Source organism: Gorilla gorilla, chromosome 5 (assembly GCF_029281585.2).
Source record: "Gorilla gorilla gorilla isolate KB3781 chromosome 5, NHGRI_mGorGor1-v2.1_pri, whole genome shotgun sequence".
Lineage (NCBI taxonomy): Eukaryota > Metazoa > Chordata > Mammalia > Primates > Hominidae > Gorilla > Gorilla gorilla.
The window spans coordinates 93823833-93845464 of record NC_073229.2 but is presented as its reverse complement, the minus strand read 5'-3'; the positions used below and the strand labels follow the sequence as shown (position 1 = coordinate 93845464).

General features: G+C 35.1%; 1 protein-coding gene across 2 annotated transcripts in view; it reads left to right on the top strand.

Annotated features, from left to right (window-relative positions):
• LMBRD1 (LMBR1 domain containing 1) overlaps positions 1-21632 on the top strand; it is a 153971-nt gene that overhangs the window by 91607 nt on the left and 40732 nt on the right. For both annotated transcript variants that reach the window (XM_031012196.3, XM_063707694.1), the window contains one exon: positions 16459-16584. In XM_031012196.3, coding sequence (XP_030868056.1) covers positions 16459-16584 — 126 coding nt within the window. The remainder of the gene's footprint in view (positions 1-16458; positions 16585-21632) is intronic.

Here is a 21632-nt window from a genome sequence, read left to right as displayed (position 1 = left end):
ACTTTGAAAATTATTTAAATCAATTAAACTGACGTAATATTCATACTGAATTGGTTAAGCTATCCTTAAAAGAACTTCACTTTTCTAGAATACAGCAGGTCCTCAAATAACATCTTTTTTTTTTTTTTCATGTTGTTTTCCTATAATGTTGATGTGAAAAAAGAACAGTTTCTGGCTAGGGCCACTGTGTGGAGTTTGCATGTTGTTTCCATGTCTGCGTGGGTTTTCTCTGGGTACTCTGGTTTCCTCCCACATTCCCAAGATATGCGTATTAGGTGAATTGGTATGTCTGAAGTTGTGCCAGTAGGAGTTAGTGTAGGTATGTGTGAGTGCACCCTGCAGTTGGAATGGCATCCTGTCCAATGTTGGTTCCTGCCTTGCAACCTGAGCTGGTGGGATAGGCTCCAGCCACCCGTGACCCTGAACTAAGAATAAGTGGCTTGGAAAATGAATGAGTAAATGAATGCAAATTATTGTAAAATAAAAATTCATGAAGTATACTACATACAAGTGCGTAACAATAATTGCAATACAAAAACGTTCAGCTAGCCCAACATTGTTGTTTCTTTGTTTTTGTTTTTGAACTGTGTGGTGGTAGGACTAGGAGCTCTTTATAATTTTCACTTTGCAAACATTTATTCCTTAATTTAACCCACTATGACCACAACCATCGTCACTCACTAATTCACCAAAAGTTGAGTATTTTGTTTTTATTAATCTTTCCTAAATGTATGTAGAGCTTACATTTATTTCAGTATTTAATATTAGAAGTGCTTTGAATCTTTATTTAGAAGTTTGGTGATGTTCTTGTGACCAGAAATATGCAATAGGAAGTTAGCTTTTGTTTACGTCAATTAGTCTGTAGTAAAATTGGTTTTGTTGCCAGGCACAATGGCTCACACCTGTAATCCCAGCACTTTCGGAGACCGGGGTGGGAGGGTCACCTGAGGTCAGGAGTTTGAGACCAGCCTGGCTAACATGGTAAAACCCCATCTCTACTAAAAATACAAAAATTAGCCGGGCTTAGTGGTGGGCTCCTGTAATCGCAGCTACTCGGGAGACTGAGGCAGGAGAATCGCTTGAATTCGGCAGGCAGAGGTTGCAGTGAGCCGAGATTGTGCCATTTCACTCCAGCCTGGGCGACAAGAGCGAGACTCCGTCTCAAAAAAAAAAAAAATTCGTTTTGTTATACATCATTTCACTTAAAGCCCCAGTTTCCAAGAATCCATTGATGACGTTATGTGATGATTTACTGTATAGAGGGCTGGGCTGAAGGATATTGATAAAACAACCAGAGGACCTTATAATGGGATTGAGGGTGGGAACCAGGAACACATAGAAGAGTTGCTAAATAGGAAGAGAGGGGCCACTTAAGGCCTAAGGCCAAGGGAGAGATTCCGATGTAACAGCCCACTAAGATCCAACTTCCTAGCACTTATTTGTTTTCTTTAAGTAGCATAAACAATAAAATTATAATAATTGGTGTGGAGAGGCTGAAATGTGGATCTCAAGTCCATAGGCCTCCTGACCTACTTTCCCATCTAAATTTCTTCATCTTTATAGTGGTATGATATTTAAGTAATAAAGTAGTGAGGATTTAATTAAATAATCCACCAAGTCTTGGAATCTACTGGCCACTTAATAGTGACTATTAGCTTAAACAGTTGAATATTCACAGTTTCATATGGTTCAAACTATAGTTCCCACCTCTTTCCTCTCTCAGTGAAAATAAACCAAATGCAAAAAGCAGTTGTATCATGATCAGTGAGAATGTTTCTTATTCAAAGGTAAGTCAAAAAGGCATTCATAATTGAATGGTGGTTAGTTGGGGTTGGGGGAGTGTGGATAGAGAGATAATATGATTCGAATAGCACTACAAGTACTCAAAGCTCAGGTTTTGCTGCCAAGCCATGATTTGGCCAGTTTTAATACCTATGGTGTATAGAGGGAGGGGAAGAGGAAGGTAGATGATACCCTGTTCAAGAGGGGCATCATGGTGTGTATAGCTGAGCTCTGGTCATGAATGTTGAGTTTGTTTAAAATCTATTACCTGATCCCAAGCTTCCCCATCTGTAAAAATGAGCCAATAATACTTACCGAAATTTTAGTAAAAATTCAGTGAAAACCAACAATTTATAGATATGTGGTTTTATTGTAGATAGGTAGTTAAATAGTATAATTATCATATTTGCTTGTAGTTGGGATACAAAGTTTTCTCCTAACTTGCCTTGGAAAAGGTTGAGAACTGGACTTTCCTTGTGGCAGCTTAAAAGAGGGTATAGAAAATATGTGTGAGGACTAGAATAGGTTTAATCTTAATTAAAGTACCCAGAGTGGGAAATTAATACTTGAGTACTTTGACCCTAAATATAATATGAAATGTAAAAATCATGTTTGTTATGGAATTTGTAACTGAATTTTTTTTGTATTGAGGCTAGAGAAATTTTTTTATCTTATGTGTCAGTCAAGTGTGAATTTCTTAGTTATGTATTATTGTTTATTTTTGAAACTAGTTGATTATTTAAATTTTACTGATTCTGACTAGTGTACCCTGTATTAATGAATGCCAAATAATTGGACAGTGAGCTGTAGGAGAAGGTCAAACAGCATATTAGTTTGCCTATTATTTTAAGCTTACATTGAAAGGGAATTGATACTTATTACATTTAAAAAAGTAAAACTTAACAGGCACGGATATATATGTAGATATTCTAATTTTTTGGTGCCACCAAGTGGGGAAATGTTGAATAATGATGTCTTCAGCAAAATGTATCGTATGGACCAGTGAAGTGCCTATAGAAGCAGTGACTGCTAAATTGTTTACTATATACCTTTATCCATAAAACTTTAAATATGTCCACCAGGATATTTATGATTATAAATACATATTTACATATTATTATGCTAATCTTTGTACATTTAATGTAAAATATAAACTAATAGGTTAAAGAAAATTGAAGTGATAAAGATTCAAATATAGAAATAAAACATTTAATATTTTCTTCTTGTACCCATCAAATGTTGGTTTGCCTCCATGTTTTAGTTCAGGTCAGTATAACAGATGTACCATAGACTGGGTGGCTCAAACAACAAACATTTATTTCTCATGGTTCTAGAGACTGGGAAGTACAACATCAAGGTGTCTGGTGTCTGGTGAGGGTCCTCTTCCTTGATTTGCAGTTGGCTGTCTTCTCATTCTATGCTCATATGATAAAGAGCAGGGAGAGAGAGGAAGCAAGCTCTATTGTGACCCTTCTTATAAGGGCATTAATCTTATTTATAAGGGATCCACCCTCATGACTCAGTTATCTCTCAAAAACTCCACCTACAAATATCACACTGGGGATTAGATTTCAACATATGAATTTTAGGGGAAAACAAACATTCAGTTCATGTTACAACACCTTATGAACCACAGCAGTGGTTCTCAATAATATTTTGAGAAAGAAATTCCCTTTAAAAGTCAAATTTCTCAGCCTATGTGATAGCATATTTCACTGAATATATGCTACCGATTGTAAGGTGCACCATTACTTTATGTGTCACTATAAGGAAAAATCTGACAAGTTTTTCTTAATCATTTATAATCTTTGTTTTATATTTAGTGAGTGAGATTTGTTGGATTTATCTACATTCATAACAAGGAAAATATGAAATGAAAGGCATTCCTAAAACTTTATATTTGGAGTGTGAGAATTCTATATCACTTTTTGAATTGGTTATTGATGTTCATGTTTTACTATACGACACAGATGGTTTTTGACTTACAGTGGAGTTACATTCCGTTAAATCCATCATAAGTTGAAAATATTTTAAGTTTGAAAATGCATTTAATACACCTAAACTACTGAATATCATAGCTTAGTTTAGCCTATCTGAACACAATAGCTTAGTTTAGCTTATCTTAAACATGCTCAGAACACTTACATTAGCTTACAGTTGCACAAAATTATCTAACACCAAGCCTATTTTACAATAAAATATCAAATATTTTCTTACGTAATTTATTGACTACTGTACTGAAAGTAAAAAAGAATGGTCTCATACCATCACAAAGTATGAAAATCCTAAGTTGAGCCATTGTGACATGGGAACCAACTGTATTGTCTTTTATTTTTATTGATACATAATAGGTATGTATACACATTTTCCAGGTACATGTGATAGTCTGAGATGTTCATATAATGTGTAATGATCAAATCAGGGTAATTGGAATATCCATCACCTTAAACATTTATCTTTATGCCAGGAATATCTGAATTATTCTCTTCTAGCTATTTGGAAATATACAATAGATTATTGTTGACTGTAGTTGCCCTACTGATCTATCGAACACTAGGTTGTATTTTGTCTATTTAAGTGTACTTTTGTACCCATTAATCAAGCCTCTCTTCATCTCCCCTCCCTACTCCCTACCCTTAACGGCCTCTACTCTCTTAGTCATTAGTTTTAGTCACTGTGTTAGGTGAAATAAGCTGGGCTAAGAAAGATAAGTTTCACATGCTTTCGCTCATACACAGAAACTAAAAAAGTGTATTGTCTTTTATGCTATCAAGAGAATTGATGTGCAGCTTTTCTTGTGCGTTCTATTCTTATCTCTGGGATTTTCTTTGAAGCCGCCAACACACCTATCCTGTAAATTTAAGATGTTTTGTTGTTGTTTCTTGTCTTGCCATATAGAAGGGAATCCTTTTGCATATACCTAAGCAGAAAAATGCTTCTGTTTTGGATATCTTCCTTTCTTAAGCTTATGAAGCACTTGACTGTTGCTTTTTAAGAAAATACAGAATTATGCCCATTATTCTAATGAATATTTTCTTTACTACTGATGCATCTTCATTCTCTTTCTCCTGACTTACACATTAACTTTTTGCTTTAATGTCAAATCATATTATCTTTTAAGACATTAGTGGCAATTAAACTCAATAATTGTACCCAGAATGCATGTAATTCAACTGAAGTGACTGTAATGTAACTTGCTGTGACCAAATTTGTGAATGTGCATGTAGCGACAACTATGTCATGGCTTCTGCCTATCCTTCAATTATATGATGCCTTCAATTTTTAGATGCATCCAAATTTCACTGATATTAAATGTAAGAAAATATATACGTCTTAGACTCAGTGAATACTTGAAAGTCTTGAGTACCTGTGTTGTTTCATTAATCATAATAGCATGTACATCTTTGAATAATAGATTTCACAAATATGTGGAAGACATTTATTAAGTCTACAGGTAGTATTTAGTGTTGACCCTTTACAATAATCTAAGGCCTGCAGAGTTGGAAACCATCATTCCAGATAAAGGAGAGATATATGTAAAGAAAACATGCCATTCTAAACTGAGCAGTAAAAGAAGTGATTAGGAATGTAGTTTGTATATATTATTTTAAAACATTTTAGTTTTCAAATAGAGTTGGTGATTTATTCTTGGAAGTCAAAATAAATTTGGAGACAATTATGGCCAACCTATTAATAGAAGCATTTTAAACTATACAATCTCTTTAGTTTTCTGATTTTTTTTTCTGGAAATTCACTAGAGGGCAGTAGTAAGTAATAAAAGTTTTGTGTTTCTGAAAAGGATAGCCTTTTTGTACATTAAAAAAAAAGTCTGAAGTGAAGTTCGTGAAGTTCAAAAGATTGTTGTTTAAAGACCTTAAAAGTTATAATGTTTTATATAAGGTCTATGTCAAGCTTATCATAATCTAAATATTATAGTTAAATTTCCTGATAATTATTGAAAATGCAATCCAAAAACAAGCTAAAAGCTTGGTAACCAAATGATGGCACCTTTCTTCTACTTGTTGTCTTCGGACAATTAAAAATTTAAAAATAGTGTTTTGTTCTGGTCTTATGTTACCACAAGTTGTTACCAGAAACTTTTTTATTTTATAAAATATTTTAAATTAAGCTATTTAGAAATTCAGTTCAGCTCTTCTAATAAGTATATCAATTCCATTTAAGGAAATAACTTTGTGTGAATTAAGAGCTCTCTCTTCCTAAAAGCTTATTGGTCAATTATTATCTTCTTGGGGAAATTATTTTATTAATTTAATAAATGTTTGTTCTTGAAACAAAGGTAGGAGGAAAAAGAATTGGGACTTAGTCATTACATACCAAATAGTCTACTGTAGTTGTTATTAGTCTGGTCTAGAAATCTGTTCAGCCAAGTTTGGCAGATCTAGTGATAAAACAAATGTGCAGATGAATAATGTTAATATACCTATGCGTTATAATTGAGTTATAAGCAAGGGACATTTACAAGTCAGGGAAGGTTTCTCAGACATATTGTAATTAAACCGAGACCTGAAGGGCATTAACAGTTGTTAATGAAGTAAGATGAGAAGGTGGGCATTCTAGATGAGGGCACTACATGGAATAAAATGTGTGTGTTGGACAAAGCCTAAAGTAGCATAAAATTGTAGTGTTTTAAGAACTATGAACAATTCAGAAGCATGAGATAAAGTTAACAAGTTGGTAGGGATCAGGTCATGAAGTGCTTTATATGCAGAATTACATTAATTAGAGTCTTTTCCCAATACCAACCAGTAATTGTACCTTTCATAAAAAAAATAGCAAAACAACTTTTTAAAACAATTTTATATGTTCATATACATATAGAGGTTGGGAACAAGTAGAATTGCTCTGGTTAAAGTAGCAGCAGATTCCTGCATGGCTAGCTGCCTTATCTTATGTAGTGGCCCTAGTGGCACCTTTCCAGATTCCTAGGAACTCATACCAGAATGCTTTGAAAAATACATTTATTAGTCCTGTAGAATCTTAAAGGATGTTAATTAGAGGAATGACATATATTGACTTGGGTATTAGAGTGAGATCACTTTAGAAACAGTGTAGAAGATGGATTTGTAGAAATTGAGACCAGCAGACCAGTTTAGGATAATTCAGAAGGACTTGTGTTTCACAGTAGACTGTAAATAAGGGCCATGTTGTTAATACTGACTAGAGCAAAAGGTTCCTTGGGAAACAGTATCGAGTACTGCAGTTAGTGCATTCAGGGAACCTAATCCATCCAACACAGAATAACAAGCATTGAGGACAAATAGGCCTAGACTGGAGGTGGTTGAGAGGACAGGGAAACATACCTGCATGTAAGCTGGGTTTAGCAAAATATTGCCATGGCATTTTGTTGTAAAAAGCGACATTCTATTGGATTATGAAAATAATATGAATGATATGGTTTGGCTGTCTGTCTCTACCCAAATCTCATGTTGAATTGTGATCCCGAGTATCGGCGGTGCGGCCTGGTGGGAAGTGATTGGATCATCAGGGTAGTGTCTAATGGTTCAGCACCATCCTCGTAGTACTGTCTCGGGATAGAGTTCTCACGAGATCTGGGTGTTTAAAAATCTGTAGCACCTCCCACTTCACTTGTCTTCTTCCTGCTCCAGCAACATACAACGTGGTGTCTTCCCCCTTGCCTTCTGCGACAATTGTAAGTTTCCTGAGGCATCCCTAACCATGCTTCCTGTACAGTTGGTGGAATCGTGAGCCAATTAAACCTCTTTTCTTTATAAATTACCCAGTCTCAGGTAGTTCTTTATAGCAATGTGAGAACGGACTAATACAATGAGTAATGAGAATTGGTAAATAATCATATAATGCTATATATTAATCAGTCTTAAATTATTCTGTTACTTTTTATCAATAATGTTTAAAGAATATGGAAGTACTAGAATAACCAAATTAAATAGGTTAAAATGATAATAAGGATAGGAAAATCCTATAAGGAAATGTTAAAGGAACTATCAGGTACTTTGGTTCCCATAGGCTTTATTCTTTGTATTTTTCAATGTTTTGAGGATATAGAATTTAATATTAAAAATATAAACGAGATGCTTTTAATTTTAAAAAATATATTTAGAGGGTGCAAGTGCAGATTTCTGACATGCATATATTGCATTGTGGTGAAGTCTAGGCTTTTAGTGTAGCCATCACCCAAATTGTGAATGTTGTACCCAGTAGGTAACTTTTCAGCTTTACAATATACATTTTAAACCCAATTATATATTTTTCCTTTTATATTTCACCAAAGTATACATTTTGAAAGTATACATTTGATAAAAATTGAGGTAATTAGAGGGAAATTACTCTAAAGGTTGAGTATCCCTCCCTAATCTGAAAATCCAAAATCTGAAAGCTTTCAAAATTTGAAACTTTGAGCTCAAAAGAAATGTTCCTTGGAACACTTTTAAAAATTATTTTTAATTTTCGTGGGTACGTAGTAGGCGTATAGATGGAGTACATATTTTGGTATAGGCATGCAATGCATAATAATCACATCATGGCAAATTCGGTATCTCTTCCGTCAAGCATTTATACTTTGTGTTACAAACAGTCCAATTATATTCTTTTAGTTATTTAATTTAATTTAATTTAATTATTTACTTTTGAGACAGAGTCTCACTCTGTTACCAGGCTGGAGTGCAGTGGCGCGATCTCAACTCACTGCAACCTCCACTACCCGGGTTCAAGAAATTCCCTCTCCTGCCTCAGCCTCCCGAGTAGCTGGGACAGCAGGTGCTTGCCACCACACCCGGCTAATTTTTTGCATTTTTAGTAGAGATGGGATTTCACTGTGTTGACCAGGCTGTTCTCAAACTCCTAACCTCAAGTGATCCACTCGCCTCAGCCTCCCAAAGTGTTGGGATTACAGGCATGTGCCACCTTGCCCAGCCAGTTATTTTAAAATGTACAACAAAATTATTATTGACTATAGTTCCCCTGTTGTGCTTTCAAATACTAGGTCTTACTCATTTTTTTTTTTTTTTGTACCTAGTAACCATCCTTACCTGCCTCCCACTGCCTCACTACCCTTCCCAGCCTCTGGTAACCGTCCTTCAATTCTCTGTTTCCATGAGTTCAATTGTTTTGATTTTTAGATCCTACAAATAAGCCAGAACATGTGATGTTTGTCTTTCTGTGCCTAGTTTATTTCACTTAGCATAATGACCTCCAGTTCTATCCATGCTGTTGCAAATGACAGAATCTTACTCTTTCTATGGCTGAATAGTACTCCATTGTATATATGTACCACATTTTCTTTATCCATTCATCTGTTGATGGACACTTAGGTTGTTTCCAAATCTTGACTGTTGTGAACAGTGCTGCAGCAAACATGGGAGTGCAGATATCTCTTTGATATATGGATCTCCTTTCTTTTGAGTATGTGCCAAATAGTGGGATTGCTAGATCATATAGTAGCTCTATTTTTAGTTTTTTGAGGAACCTCCAAACTATTCTCTGTAGTGGTTGTACTAATTTACATTCCCACCAACAGTGTACAAGGGTTCCCTTTTCTCCACATCCTCACCAGCATTTGTTGTTGCCTGACTTTTAGATAAAAGCCCTTTTAACCAGAGTGAAATGATAATCTCAGTTTTGATTTGCATTTCTCCGATGATCAGTGATGTTGAGCACCTTTTCATTTGTCTGTCATTTGTATGTCTATTTTAAGAAATGTTTATACCAATCTTTTGCCCACTTTTTAATATGGTTATTAGGCTTTTTTCTGTAGAGTTGTTTGAGCTCCTTATATATTTTGGTTATTAATCGCTTGTCATATGGTAGTTTGCAAATATTTTCTCCCATTCTGTGCCTTGTCTCCTAATTGTGTTGACTGTTCCCTTTACTGTGCAGAAGCTTTTTAGCTTGATGTAATCCCATTTGTCATTTTTTGCTTTGGTTGCCTGTACTTCTAAGGTATTACTTAAGAAGCTTTATCCAGACCAATGTCCTGGAGAATTTCTCCAATGTTTTCTTGAAGTCGTTTCATAGTATGAGGTCTTTGATCTTAGGTCTTCAATTCATTTCGATTTGATTTTTGTATGTGGCAAGAGATAGGGGTCTAGATTCATTCTTCTACATATGGATATCCAGTTTCCTTGGCACTGTTTATTGAAGAAGCCGTCTTTTCCTCAATGCATGTTCTTGGCACCTTTGTCAAGAATGAGTTTACCATAGGTGTGCAGATTTGTTTGTGGGTTCTCTATTCTGTTCCATTGGTCCATGTGTCTGTTTTTATGCCAGTACCGTGCTGTTTTAGTTACTATAGCTCTGTAATAGAATTTAAAGTCAGGTAATATGATTCCTCCAGTTTTGTTCTTTTTGCTCAGGATAGCTTTGGTATTCTGGGTCTTTGGGATTCTGTATACACTTTAGGTGTGTGTTTTGTGTGTGTGTTTGTGTGTATGTGTGTGTGTGTGAAGATTGTCATTGCTATTTTGATAGGGATTGCATTGAATCTGTAGGTTGCTTTGAGTAGTATGGACATTTTAACAATACTGACTCTTCCAATCCATGAACATGGAATATTTCTTCGTTTTTTTGGTGTCTTCCTCATTCATCAGTATTTTATAGTTTTCATTGCAGTGATCTTTCACTTTTTTGGTTAAGTTAATTCCTAGTTATTTAATTTTATTTGGGGCTATTGTAAATGGGCTTACTTTTTTAAATTTTATTTTTCTGATTGTTCACTGTTGGCATATAGAAATGCTACTGATTTTTTGTATGTTGATTTTGTATCCTGCAACTTTACTGAATTTGCTTGTCAGTTATAATAGTTTTTTGGTGGAGTCTTTAAGTTTTTCCAAATATAAAATTATATCATTGCAAACAAAGGTAGTTTGACTTTTTCCTTTCCAGTTTATATGCCCTTTCTTTCTTTGTCTTGTCTGATTGCCCCAGCTAGGACTTTCATGTTGAATACCAGTGTTGAAAGTGAGCATCCTTGTCTTGCTCCAGAACTAAGAAGAAAGGCTTTCAGTTTTTCACCATTCAGTGTGATACTAGCTGTGGACCTCACATATATGGCTTTTATTACATTGAGGTATATTCCTTCTATACTCAGTTTTTTGAGGGTTTTTATCATGAAAGGATGTTGAACATTATCAAATGCTTTTTCAGCATCAATTGAAATGATCATGTGGTTTTCATCCTTCATTCTCTTGATATGATGTATTACAATGATTGATTAGAAAGATCATTCATTATGACCAAGTGGGATTTATCCCTGAGATGCAAGGGATGGTTCAACAAATACAAATCAAATGAACCATCCCTTGCATCTCAGGGATAAATCCCACTTGGTCATAATGAATGATCTTTCTGATGTTGAATTTGGTTTGCTAATATATGGTAGGGGTTTTTGTATGAATATTCATGAATATTGGCCTGTAGTTTTTTTTTTTTTTAAATGTGTCTTTGGTTTTGGTATCAGGGTCTTATAGAATGAAACTAGAACTATTTCCTCCTCTTCCATATTTTGGAGCAGTTTGAGTAGGACTGATATTAGTTCTTCATTAAATGTTTGATAGAATTCGGCAGTGGATCAGCAGTAGGTCCTGGGCTTTCCTTTATTGGGAGGCTTTTTATTACAGTTTTGATCTTGTTACTTGTTACTTATTACTGGCCTATTCAGGATTTGGATTTCTTCATGGTTCAAGTTTGGTAGGTTGTATGTGTCTATGAATTTATCCATTTCTTTTATATTTTCCAATTTGTTGGCATATAATTATTTGTTCATAGTAGCCACTAATGATCCTTTGAATTTCTGTGGTATCAGTTGTAATGTTTCCATTTTCATCTTTTATTTTATTTATTTGGGTTCTGTCTTAGTCTGGCTAAAGGTTTGTCAATTTTTTCTTTTTAAAAAACCAACTTTTTGTTTCATCTATCTTTTTTATTGTTTTATTCCAAATTCATTTATTTCTGCTCTGATCTTTATTTCTTTCCTTCTCCTAATTTTGGGTGTGGTTTTTTCTATATTTTTCATTTCTTTAAAATGCATCATTACAGTATTTGTTTGAAGTTTTTCTTCTTTTTTGATTTAGGCACTTAGAGCTGTAATTTTCCCTCTTACTGCTACTTTCGCTGTATCCTGTAGGTTTTGGTATGTTGTGTTTCCATTATCATTTGTTTCAAGAACTCTTTCAATTTCTTTTTTAATTTCTTCATTGACCCACTGGTCATTTAGGAGCATATTGTTTAATTTCCATGTGTTTCTATAGTTCTCTAAATTCCTTTTGTTACTGATTTGTAGCTTTGTTCCATTGTGGTCAGAGAAGAAGCTTGATATTATTTCAGTTTTTGTGAATGTGTTAAGATTTGTTTTATAACCTAACATTTGGTTTATCCTTGGGAATGATCCATGTGCTAAGGAAAAGAATATGTATTCCACAGACACTGGATGAAATGTTCTTTAAATGTCTATTAGGTCCATTTATTTTGTAGTGCAGGTTAAGTCTGATGTTTCTTTGCTGATTTTCTGTCTGAGAGATATGTCCAGTACTGAAATTGGGGTGTTGAAGTCTCCATTGTTAATGTATTGGGGTCTGTCTCTCTAACTCTAATAATATTTGCTTTATATATCTCGGTGCTCCAGTGTTGGGTGCATTTATAATTGTTATATCCTCTTGCTGAATTGACCCCCTTATCACTATATAATGACCTTCTTTGTCTTTTCATACAGTTTTTTGCCTTGAAATCTATGTTCCCCAGTATAAACATAGTTACTTTTGTTCTTTTTTTGTTGCCATTGGCATGGAATATCTTTTTCCATTCCAGTCTGTATATGTCTTTGTAGGTGAAATGTATTTCTTGTAGGCAACAGATCAATGGGTCTTGGATTTCTTATCCATTCAATCAGTCTATGTCTTTTGATTGGAGAGTTTAGTCCATTTACATTCAGTGTTGTTACTGATACGTAAGGACTTCTGCCATTTTGTTATTTATATTCTGGTTATTTTATGATCCTCCCTTCTTTCCTTCTTTCTTGTCTTCCTTTTAGTGAAGGTGATTTTGTCTGGTGGTATGCTTTAATGTCTTGCCTTTATGTTTTTAAGTATTCGTTGTATGTTATTTAATTTGAGGTTACCACAAGGCTTGCGTATGCTATTTTATAACCCATTATTTTAAACTGATGACAACTTAACACTGACTACATGTACAAACACACAAAAAGAAAACAAATAGAAGCACTACATTTTAACTTTATCCTCCTGCTTTTAAACTTTTTGTTGTTTCTGTTTACGTCTCATTGTACTGCCTGTGTCTTGAAAAGTTTTTTTTTTTTTTGATTGGTTCATCATTTAGTTTTCTACTTAAGACAAGACTAGTTTACACACCACCATTGTAGTGTTATACTATTCTTTGTTTTTCTGTGTGCTTACTGTTCCAGTGAATTTTGTACCTTCACATGATTTCTTCTTGCTCATTAATATCCTTTTGTTTCAGATTGAAGAACTCCCTTTAGCTATTTCTTGCAGGGCAGGTCTGGTGTTAATGAAGTCTCTTAGCTTTTGTTTCTCTGGGAAGATCTTTATCCTACATACTTGAAGGATATTTTCACTGGATATACTATTCTAGGGTAAAATTTTTCTATCTTCAGCACTTTAAGTATGTGTCATGCTGTTCTCTGCTGGCCTGTAAGGTTTCTACTGAGATGCTGTCTGGGAGCCAGGAATTGGAGTAAAAACCTTAGCAGTTTACCTGATGATCTGTGGCTAAGCTGACATTCACACCACCACAATACAAAGTCCTACTTGCTCTTCCCTCCCCTTTCCACAGGCAGAGGAGTCTCTCCCTGTGGCCACCATCGACACTGTTCCATGGGGTTCCACCAGGCCACTGCTAATGTTCACTTAAAGCCCAAGGGCTCTTCTGACAGCTTGTGGTGAATGCTGCCAGGCCTGAGACTCAGCCTGCAGGGCAATGGGCTCCCTTCTGGACAGGGCATGTCTAAAAATGCTGTCCTCTAAGAGTCTAGACCTTGACTTGGGGACCTCAAGAATCTGCTTGTTGCTCTGCCTTACTGTGGCTGAGCTGGTACCTGAGGTGCAAGACAAAGTCCCCTTTACTTTTCTCAGACAGAAGGAGTCTTTTACCATAGCCACCATAGCTGGGAATGTGCTGGGTCACCCCTGAAGCCAGCATGTCCCAGAGTCCAAGGCCCACAATGTGCATGGTAGATAACACTGCTGGTTATTGAGGGACCAGGGGCTCTTTAGTCAGCAGGTAATCAATCCTGCCTACCCTTCAAGGCAGCAGATCCCCTTTTGGTCCAAGGTGTGTCTAGAAATGTCATCTGTGAGCTAGGCCCTGGAATGGGGGCCTGACGACTCTGGCACAGTATCCTGTTGTGGCCATGCTGGTATCCAAGATGCAAAACAAAGTTCTCTTTACTCTTCCCTCTCCTTTCCTCAGGCCAAAGGAAAGAGTCACCTTTGTTGAGGTGAGCTGCACTTCATGGGGTTGGGAGAGGAATGGTGCAAGCACTCCCTTAGCTGGTGTCTCCCTGGGTCACATGCCACCCTAGTCCACTGTAAGCCCAGCCTAGCACTAGGAGTTGCCTAGGAATTGCAGTCCTTGTTTCCTAGACTGCCTTTTGAGTTTACCTAGGATGCCAGAGCATTTTGCCCACAGTGGCAAGGCTTGCTGAGAAACTCCAGTTCCAACCACTGGGATGAGTGATTCCCCTCTGGCTGGTGTTGGTGCAAATGTTCCTTCTATGCATGGGCACTAGCTGAGCCCAGTATGGCTGTATTGTCAACGGTGATAGGACAGCACTGAGTTCAGTGTAATGTCCCCTCAGTCACTGTGCTGTCCCTCCTGAAAGCGAAAAGATTCTCTTTCCATGGTGCCTCATGGCTGCCACTGGGGGATGGCGGAGGGGTGGCATTGGTGATTCAAGACTGTCTCTCCTGACCTCCTCAATGCCTCTTTTAGTAAGTAATATGAAGTTAAAACCAGGTACTGTGATTGCTTACCGGATTTTTGGTTCTTGTGACAGTACTTTTCTGTGTGTAGATATTAAAATGTGGTTTTCCAGTGAGTAAGATGAATGGTGTAGGCTTCTATTCCACCATCTTGTTTCATCTCTCTTGGAGCATTTCAGATGTTGGATTTTCAGATTAGGGATGCTCAATATACCAAATATACCAAAAGTCCAAAAAATATACCAAATATACCAACATATACCAAAAGTCCAAAAAATTCTGAAATCCAAAACACTTCTAGTCCCAGCCATTTAAGATGAGGGATACTTAAAGTGTACGGTATCCAAATTACATTTTCATCTAATAGTAACAGAATCTTCTTCCACCCCGTCCTTTTTTGGGATAAAAGGGAAATAATGAGAATACTAACTTATGTTTTAATAATATTTTAAGTGCAAGGTTTTTTAAGTGTTTCTCCTTTGGAAATACAAGGATTTGGATATTGGGTAATAATTTCAGCTAGGTAAGTATCTAAATACAACATACTGTAGAGTTGATATTACATGATAGAACTAGTTGATTTCAGGATAATTTTTATTCATGTTTTTTGTTCTTCTCCCTTAATTAAAAAAAAAGCTGATTTGTTAGAATTTATGCTTTGCTATTTGAATTGTGGTTTAAGCAATGTTTAATCATTGCATAAAAGAGACTTAGTGAAGAATATTAGAATATTAAAGTAATTAAAATTAACACTAAAGGTATCTTAAGTCATTCTTGGAGTTGACAGCTAGGTAGCAGAGAGCAGGAGAAAAAGCATTCAGGATCACCCAGGATATTTTGGTGTTGGTGTCATGCCTAAAAAGTGGCATTTATCACTTCTGCTCACATTCACTGTCCTGAACTCAATCTCCTGGCCCATCTAACAGGGGGCACTGGGTACAGTGTGCCAGAAGGAAAGTGAAAAACATTTAAGTACATAATGTAGTATCCACTTCAGAGTTTGTTGCTGCCACCAGGAGGTGATAGTTGTCAGTGTTTCTGCTAAGGAAATATGGTCAGTAATGATTCTGAATAATGGTTATGTAGCAGATGCCATTAAGTATTATTAATGGTTATATTAAAAAGCTGTCATTTGGGACTGGAATATGAAATTGGGTAGTATATATAATAACATGTTTATTCTTAATGCTGATTAATAAGTTAAAATTACTTGGAAAATATTTAAAATACTTAGTGAAAAGATTGGTTATAAATATTTAGAACTTTTAAATAAACTTTATAATGTAGATAATTGGTATGCTAATCAAATAACATGTATATATTAAAATACTTATTTTACCAAAGGTTTACTATATATACTTGGAGAAAATTGTTTTTTATAGAAAATCATTTTTTAAAATTTTTTTACTAATTTATAGTATCTTAACCTTCGATTAGTCTGAATTTGTAATTATTACTTTGATATAAAGTATTGTACAGTAAATTTACAGTAAATTTGCAACTTAACCTTTGAGGAATAGTAGTATAAATTTGACTCTGTTTAATGCAAAATAAACGGGAGAATTATGAGACAATATAATGTTCACTCCCATATACCACGTTTTCAGTGACTGTACTCTTTCACAACTGCTGACTCTTATGACTTTAAAAGACATTTTTAACCTAAAATTGTGTATAATATGTTTGAAACATTATTTCTAAAACATTTCAATTGTTTTTCTTTTAGGCCTATGGCATGTCTGCGTTACCTTTGAATCTGATAAAAGGCACTAGAAGCGCTGCTTATGAACGTTTAGAAAACACTGAAGACATTGAAGAAGTAGAACAACACATTCAAACGATTAAATCAAAAGTGAGTTGATGTTTTGGTGTAATTGGGAAGCATAAAACTACTTTGTCTTAGAACTGCTTTCTGATATGACTTAGACATTGTCAACCCCATAACTTTTTACATTGTTTGAATTTTTTGCAGCATATCTGGTACAGTTTGGCTGTGTCCTCACTTAAATCTTATCTTGAATTGTAGTTCCAATAATCCCCCATGTTGTGGGAGGGACCCAGTGGGAGGTAATTGAGTCATGGGGGCAGTTACCCTCATGGTGTTCTCATGATAGTGAGTGAGTTCTCATGAGGTCTGATGGCTTTATAAGGAGGCTTTCCCCCTTTGGCACTTCTCCTTCCTGCCGCCATGTGAAGAAGGACGTGTTTGCTTACCCTTCTGCTATGATTGTAAGTTTCCTGAGGCCTCCCAGCCCTGCGGAACTGTGAGTCAATCAAACCTCTTTCCTTTATAAAGTACCCAGTCTCAAGTAGTTCTTTATAGCAGCATAAGAATGGACTAATACAGTATCCTTACAAAACCATGTCTATATTTTTAAAAATTTGTCTTCTGTGTAATGTAGGACACTAGCAATTTGAGAATTTCTATCATTGTTCTAACACTTAAAAAACAAAAGTTTTTCTTATGTATGATCAAGATCTTACTAGTTCTCAGGTATCATCGTTTATAATATTATATTTTTCTATATTTATGTTCAAGTTTTATTTACTAGTTGAATAAGCTAAAGATTACATGTAACCCCTTGCCAATTAAATGTACTTCTAAAAATACTGTAAAAAGTTTTTCTTCCTCTGTCATCTTCAAGTAACAGATAAATCTTACTCAAAGATCATGGTAAAAAAATGGCAAGTCCTCTAAATTTTTCTCCTAAGCTAGTATGATTCTGATAAATAAACCAGACAATAACAGCACACAAAAAAGAAAGCTGTATACTGGCTTTCTTATGAAAGTAGAAGCAAATATTTTAATACAAATAAAATATAAGTGGCTAGGTACGTACTGGTGGCTCACACCTGTAGTCCCAGATTGCTTGAGCTTAGGATTTTGGTACCAGCCTGGGCAATATGGCAAAACCCCATCTCTACAAAAAAAAATACAAAAACTTAGCTAGGTATAGTGGCATGCCTATAGTCCCAACTACTTGGGAGACTGAGTTGGGACGATCACTTGAGCCCAGGAAGTTGCGGCTGCAGTGATCCATGATCGTGCCGCTGCACTCCAACCTATCCGGATGATGGAGCAAGACCCTGTTTAAAAACAAACAAACAAACAAAAAATAGCAATTCAAAACCTGTGCTATAATAAGAGAATATTTCGTAATCATCAGATTAGGTTTATCTCAGAAATGCAAACATGATACATCAGAAAATACATTAAAGTAGTTTAATATGTTGAGATTAAAGGTGAAATATAAACATCTTAGTAGATGTCAGAGTATTTGCTAAAAGTTAATTTGTAGTTACATTTTTTTAAAAAGTCTTTTCAAAATAAAGATAAGAAAATATGGAAAGGAAGCCTCTAATGAGCATAATACTTAATAGTGAAAGAATAGAAACATTCCCATTAACGTCAAATATAGGAGTAATGTTAGTATCCTTGTTACTTTTAGCATATATCTGGCAATGTGAGTCAGATAAGAAATAATTTAGAATTTACATATAAGCATGGAGAGGAGGGGGAAAAAGGAAAATAACGTTTTTTGTTGGCAAATATCATCTACCATGATAATCTAAAATAATCAACTGACAAACTAGTAGAACTAATAAGAGTTTATCACAGTGCCTAGATGTAAACATAAAAATCATTAATTAGTTGGAAGATGTAATACAAAATAATCCCATTCACAATAGCCACAAACTGTAAAATAATAATATATGTCGAGAACAACTCAATATATTTTTTAAAACTTCTTTGGACCTCTTTTAAATTTTCATCTGTGTCAAATTTTTATCAGAATTTGGGGATTAGATAGACTGTTTGTGAGTATATAAAATATACAACTTTTTAAAGAAAATTGAATGTTTTGACATGTGCCTGTACATATAAATACATATATATTTTAATATTTAAAATTAATTAATAATTAAATATTTATTTAATAATTAAAGTTTAATCTAACAGTTTACCTCTAGGAAATTATCCTGCTGAATTGTATGTACATGTTTGTATCCAGGTATATAAGAATGTTTATGGCACATTGTTAATGGCCCTCAACAAAAATTTAAAAAGGAAATAATCTGCATGTTCAAAATAAGTTGTTAAATCTAGATACCATCTTGTAATGTGCAATGATGAAAAGGAATGAGATATATTTATAAATCTATATGTAGCTTGAAGAATTATGTCATGTAAAAATCAGACTATCTCAGTTCAAAATCTAGCTCTACTGATTGTGCACATAACATCTGTAGGCCTTTTTTTCTCATTTAATAAATGAATATAATACTATTAGTCTCAAAGAGTTATTCAGAAGATTTATGAGAAATAAATATAAAAAGAGAAGACCAGTTTTATGCACAAGAAAGGTGCAAGACACTTCTCAAAAGAAGACATACATGTGGCCAAACAATCATATGAAAAAAGCTCAACATCACTGACCATTAGAGAAATGCAAATAAAAACCACAATGAGATACCATCTCATACCAGTCAGAATGGCTGTTATTAAAAAGTCAAAAAATAACAGATGCCAGCAAGGTTGCTGAGAAAAGAGAACGCTTATACACTGTTGGTAGAAGTGCAAATTAGTTCAACCATTGTGGAAAGTAGTATGGCGATTCCACAAAGAACTAAAAGTAGGACTACCATCCAACCCCAGCAGTCCTATTAGTGGGTGTATACCCAGAGGAATATAAAGCATTCTGCGATAAAGACACATGCACACAAATGTTCACTGCAGCACTATTCACAATAGCAAAGACATGGAATCAACCTAAATGCTCATCAATGGTAGACTGCATAAAGAAAATGTGTTACATATACACCATGGAATAGTATGCAGCCATAAAAAAATGAGATCATGTCCCTTGCAGGGACATGGAGGGAGCTGGAGGCCATTATCCTTAGCAAACTAACACATGAACAGAAAATCTAATACTGCATGTTCTCACAAATGGAAGCTAAGTGATGAGAACACATGGACACATAGAGGGGAACAGTGCATACTAGGGCCCCACTGGAGGGTAGAGGGTGGAAGGAGGGAGAAGATCAGGAAAAATTACTAACATATCATAAGGCATCGTAAATACATTTGTATATGTGTACTTGTGTGTGTGTGTGTAAATAGAAAATTTGCTGAAGGATATTTAACTGCTTAACAGTAAAAACCATAGGAAAGGGGAATGGTAATATGGTAATTGGAGACAGACAGTGTGAAGGGAAGCTTTCATGTTTTACTTTTTTTCTTAACCAGGGGTTTGTTTAACTACATTTTAACCTGTATAACTACATTTTTTCTTTCAAATGAGGTAGATGTTCACTGCTGAGTTTACATCTTAGTATTTGTTTCTCCGATCAAAATTATTCTTATATTCGTTTAGTCAATTGGCAATGCAGAATGGAAATTCATCCCTCATTCCACTGAAGCATTCACCAAGTAGGCAGATAACTTGGGTTTGTTTCAAGTGGATCCTTTAATCAGTTTACTATTTTTTTTTCTAAAATAGTGAACGCCAGCATTGAGACAAAATTACCTCATTTGTAGTATCTTTTTGATACGATAATGGAAATTTTAGGGAAAATTGTTATGGTTAAGATATAAAGTGCCGAATCCTTCTCATACCACACACTTGAAGTATTGTTACCTGGATTTATCTTCCAGAAGGGAGTGTTCATTTTATTACTCTGATCTTCAGAAAATCCCTCTTAGTTTTCGTTTTCTGGGATCCAGTGATAATACCCAATGTACTTAGAGGAATGGAATATAGTCTGTAGTATGTAATGTGTGGTCTCTGGACTAGTAGCATCTGCATCTCCTGGAAATTTGGTAGAAATTCAAATTCTAGGCTCCACCCAAGACCTACAAAATCATATCCTCTGGGGATAGGGCCTAGATATCTGTATTTAACAAACTTTCCAAGTGATTCTTATGCATGAAGTTTGACAAGCAACAAGATAAGGTGTGGGAGAGGATGATTGGTTCCAGAAGATCATAGTGATGCCGATATGTAAAGAGATTGTTGTAACTGTGTAAATCTCTTTATTAAAGGTTACATAGGGATTCTCTGCATTATAGTTATGATTTCAAATTGAGGCTGCACTAGGATATATGGGAAGAGCAATATGTTGTGTATCTGCTAGGAACCTATTTAAACCTTAATAGGAATATTAAAGACATTCTGATAGCTAATGTATCTACACTTTAAAAATGTAATCCTATACAAATATTTTTCTTGTTCCTGCTGATAAAAACAATTTTATATTTTACCTTTTCTGTATTTAGTTGTTGTTTTATTTTTGTACCCAATTGAAGACAGGAGCAGGAGAGTTCAGTGGGAAAGTGTATCTATGAAATATGATGAGAAAGGTACTGCTCATGGTTACAGAAAGTGTCATGTAAAAATAGATGGAAATTATCTGTCAGATAGGTTGGCCAAAGAAAGCTTGACTCATTTGCCAAAGTACTTGGAAAACAAGGAAGTATCAGTTCTTAGCAATTGTTACAAAAACCTCTGTATGCCATCTGTGCTTGTGTTGCTTCATTCTGCTAGCATTTGAATTGGGCTGAGAATCATCAGTTCAGGTAACATAACCACTTGACTAAAGAGAGGGAAGGGGCAGAGCCAAATATATTGAAATAAGTGATACAGTGAGTTTGGAGAGGAGGGAGAATCATTGAGCAAAGTACATAGTAGTTAACACTTCTTATCAAACATACTTTTTGTGGAATGTTTTTACAAATGGTTATCTCCACATAACTCTACCATGTATTGGGATCAAGAGGAAGGTAGGCATAAATGTACACACATCCACATTTTTATGCTGACCTTGGTTATCCTATGTTTATTGTCATATTGCAGTTGTCAGGTTTTTTTTAGTTTGTAAATTTGCCTAAAGAGTGTC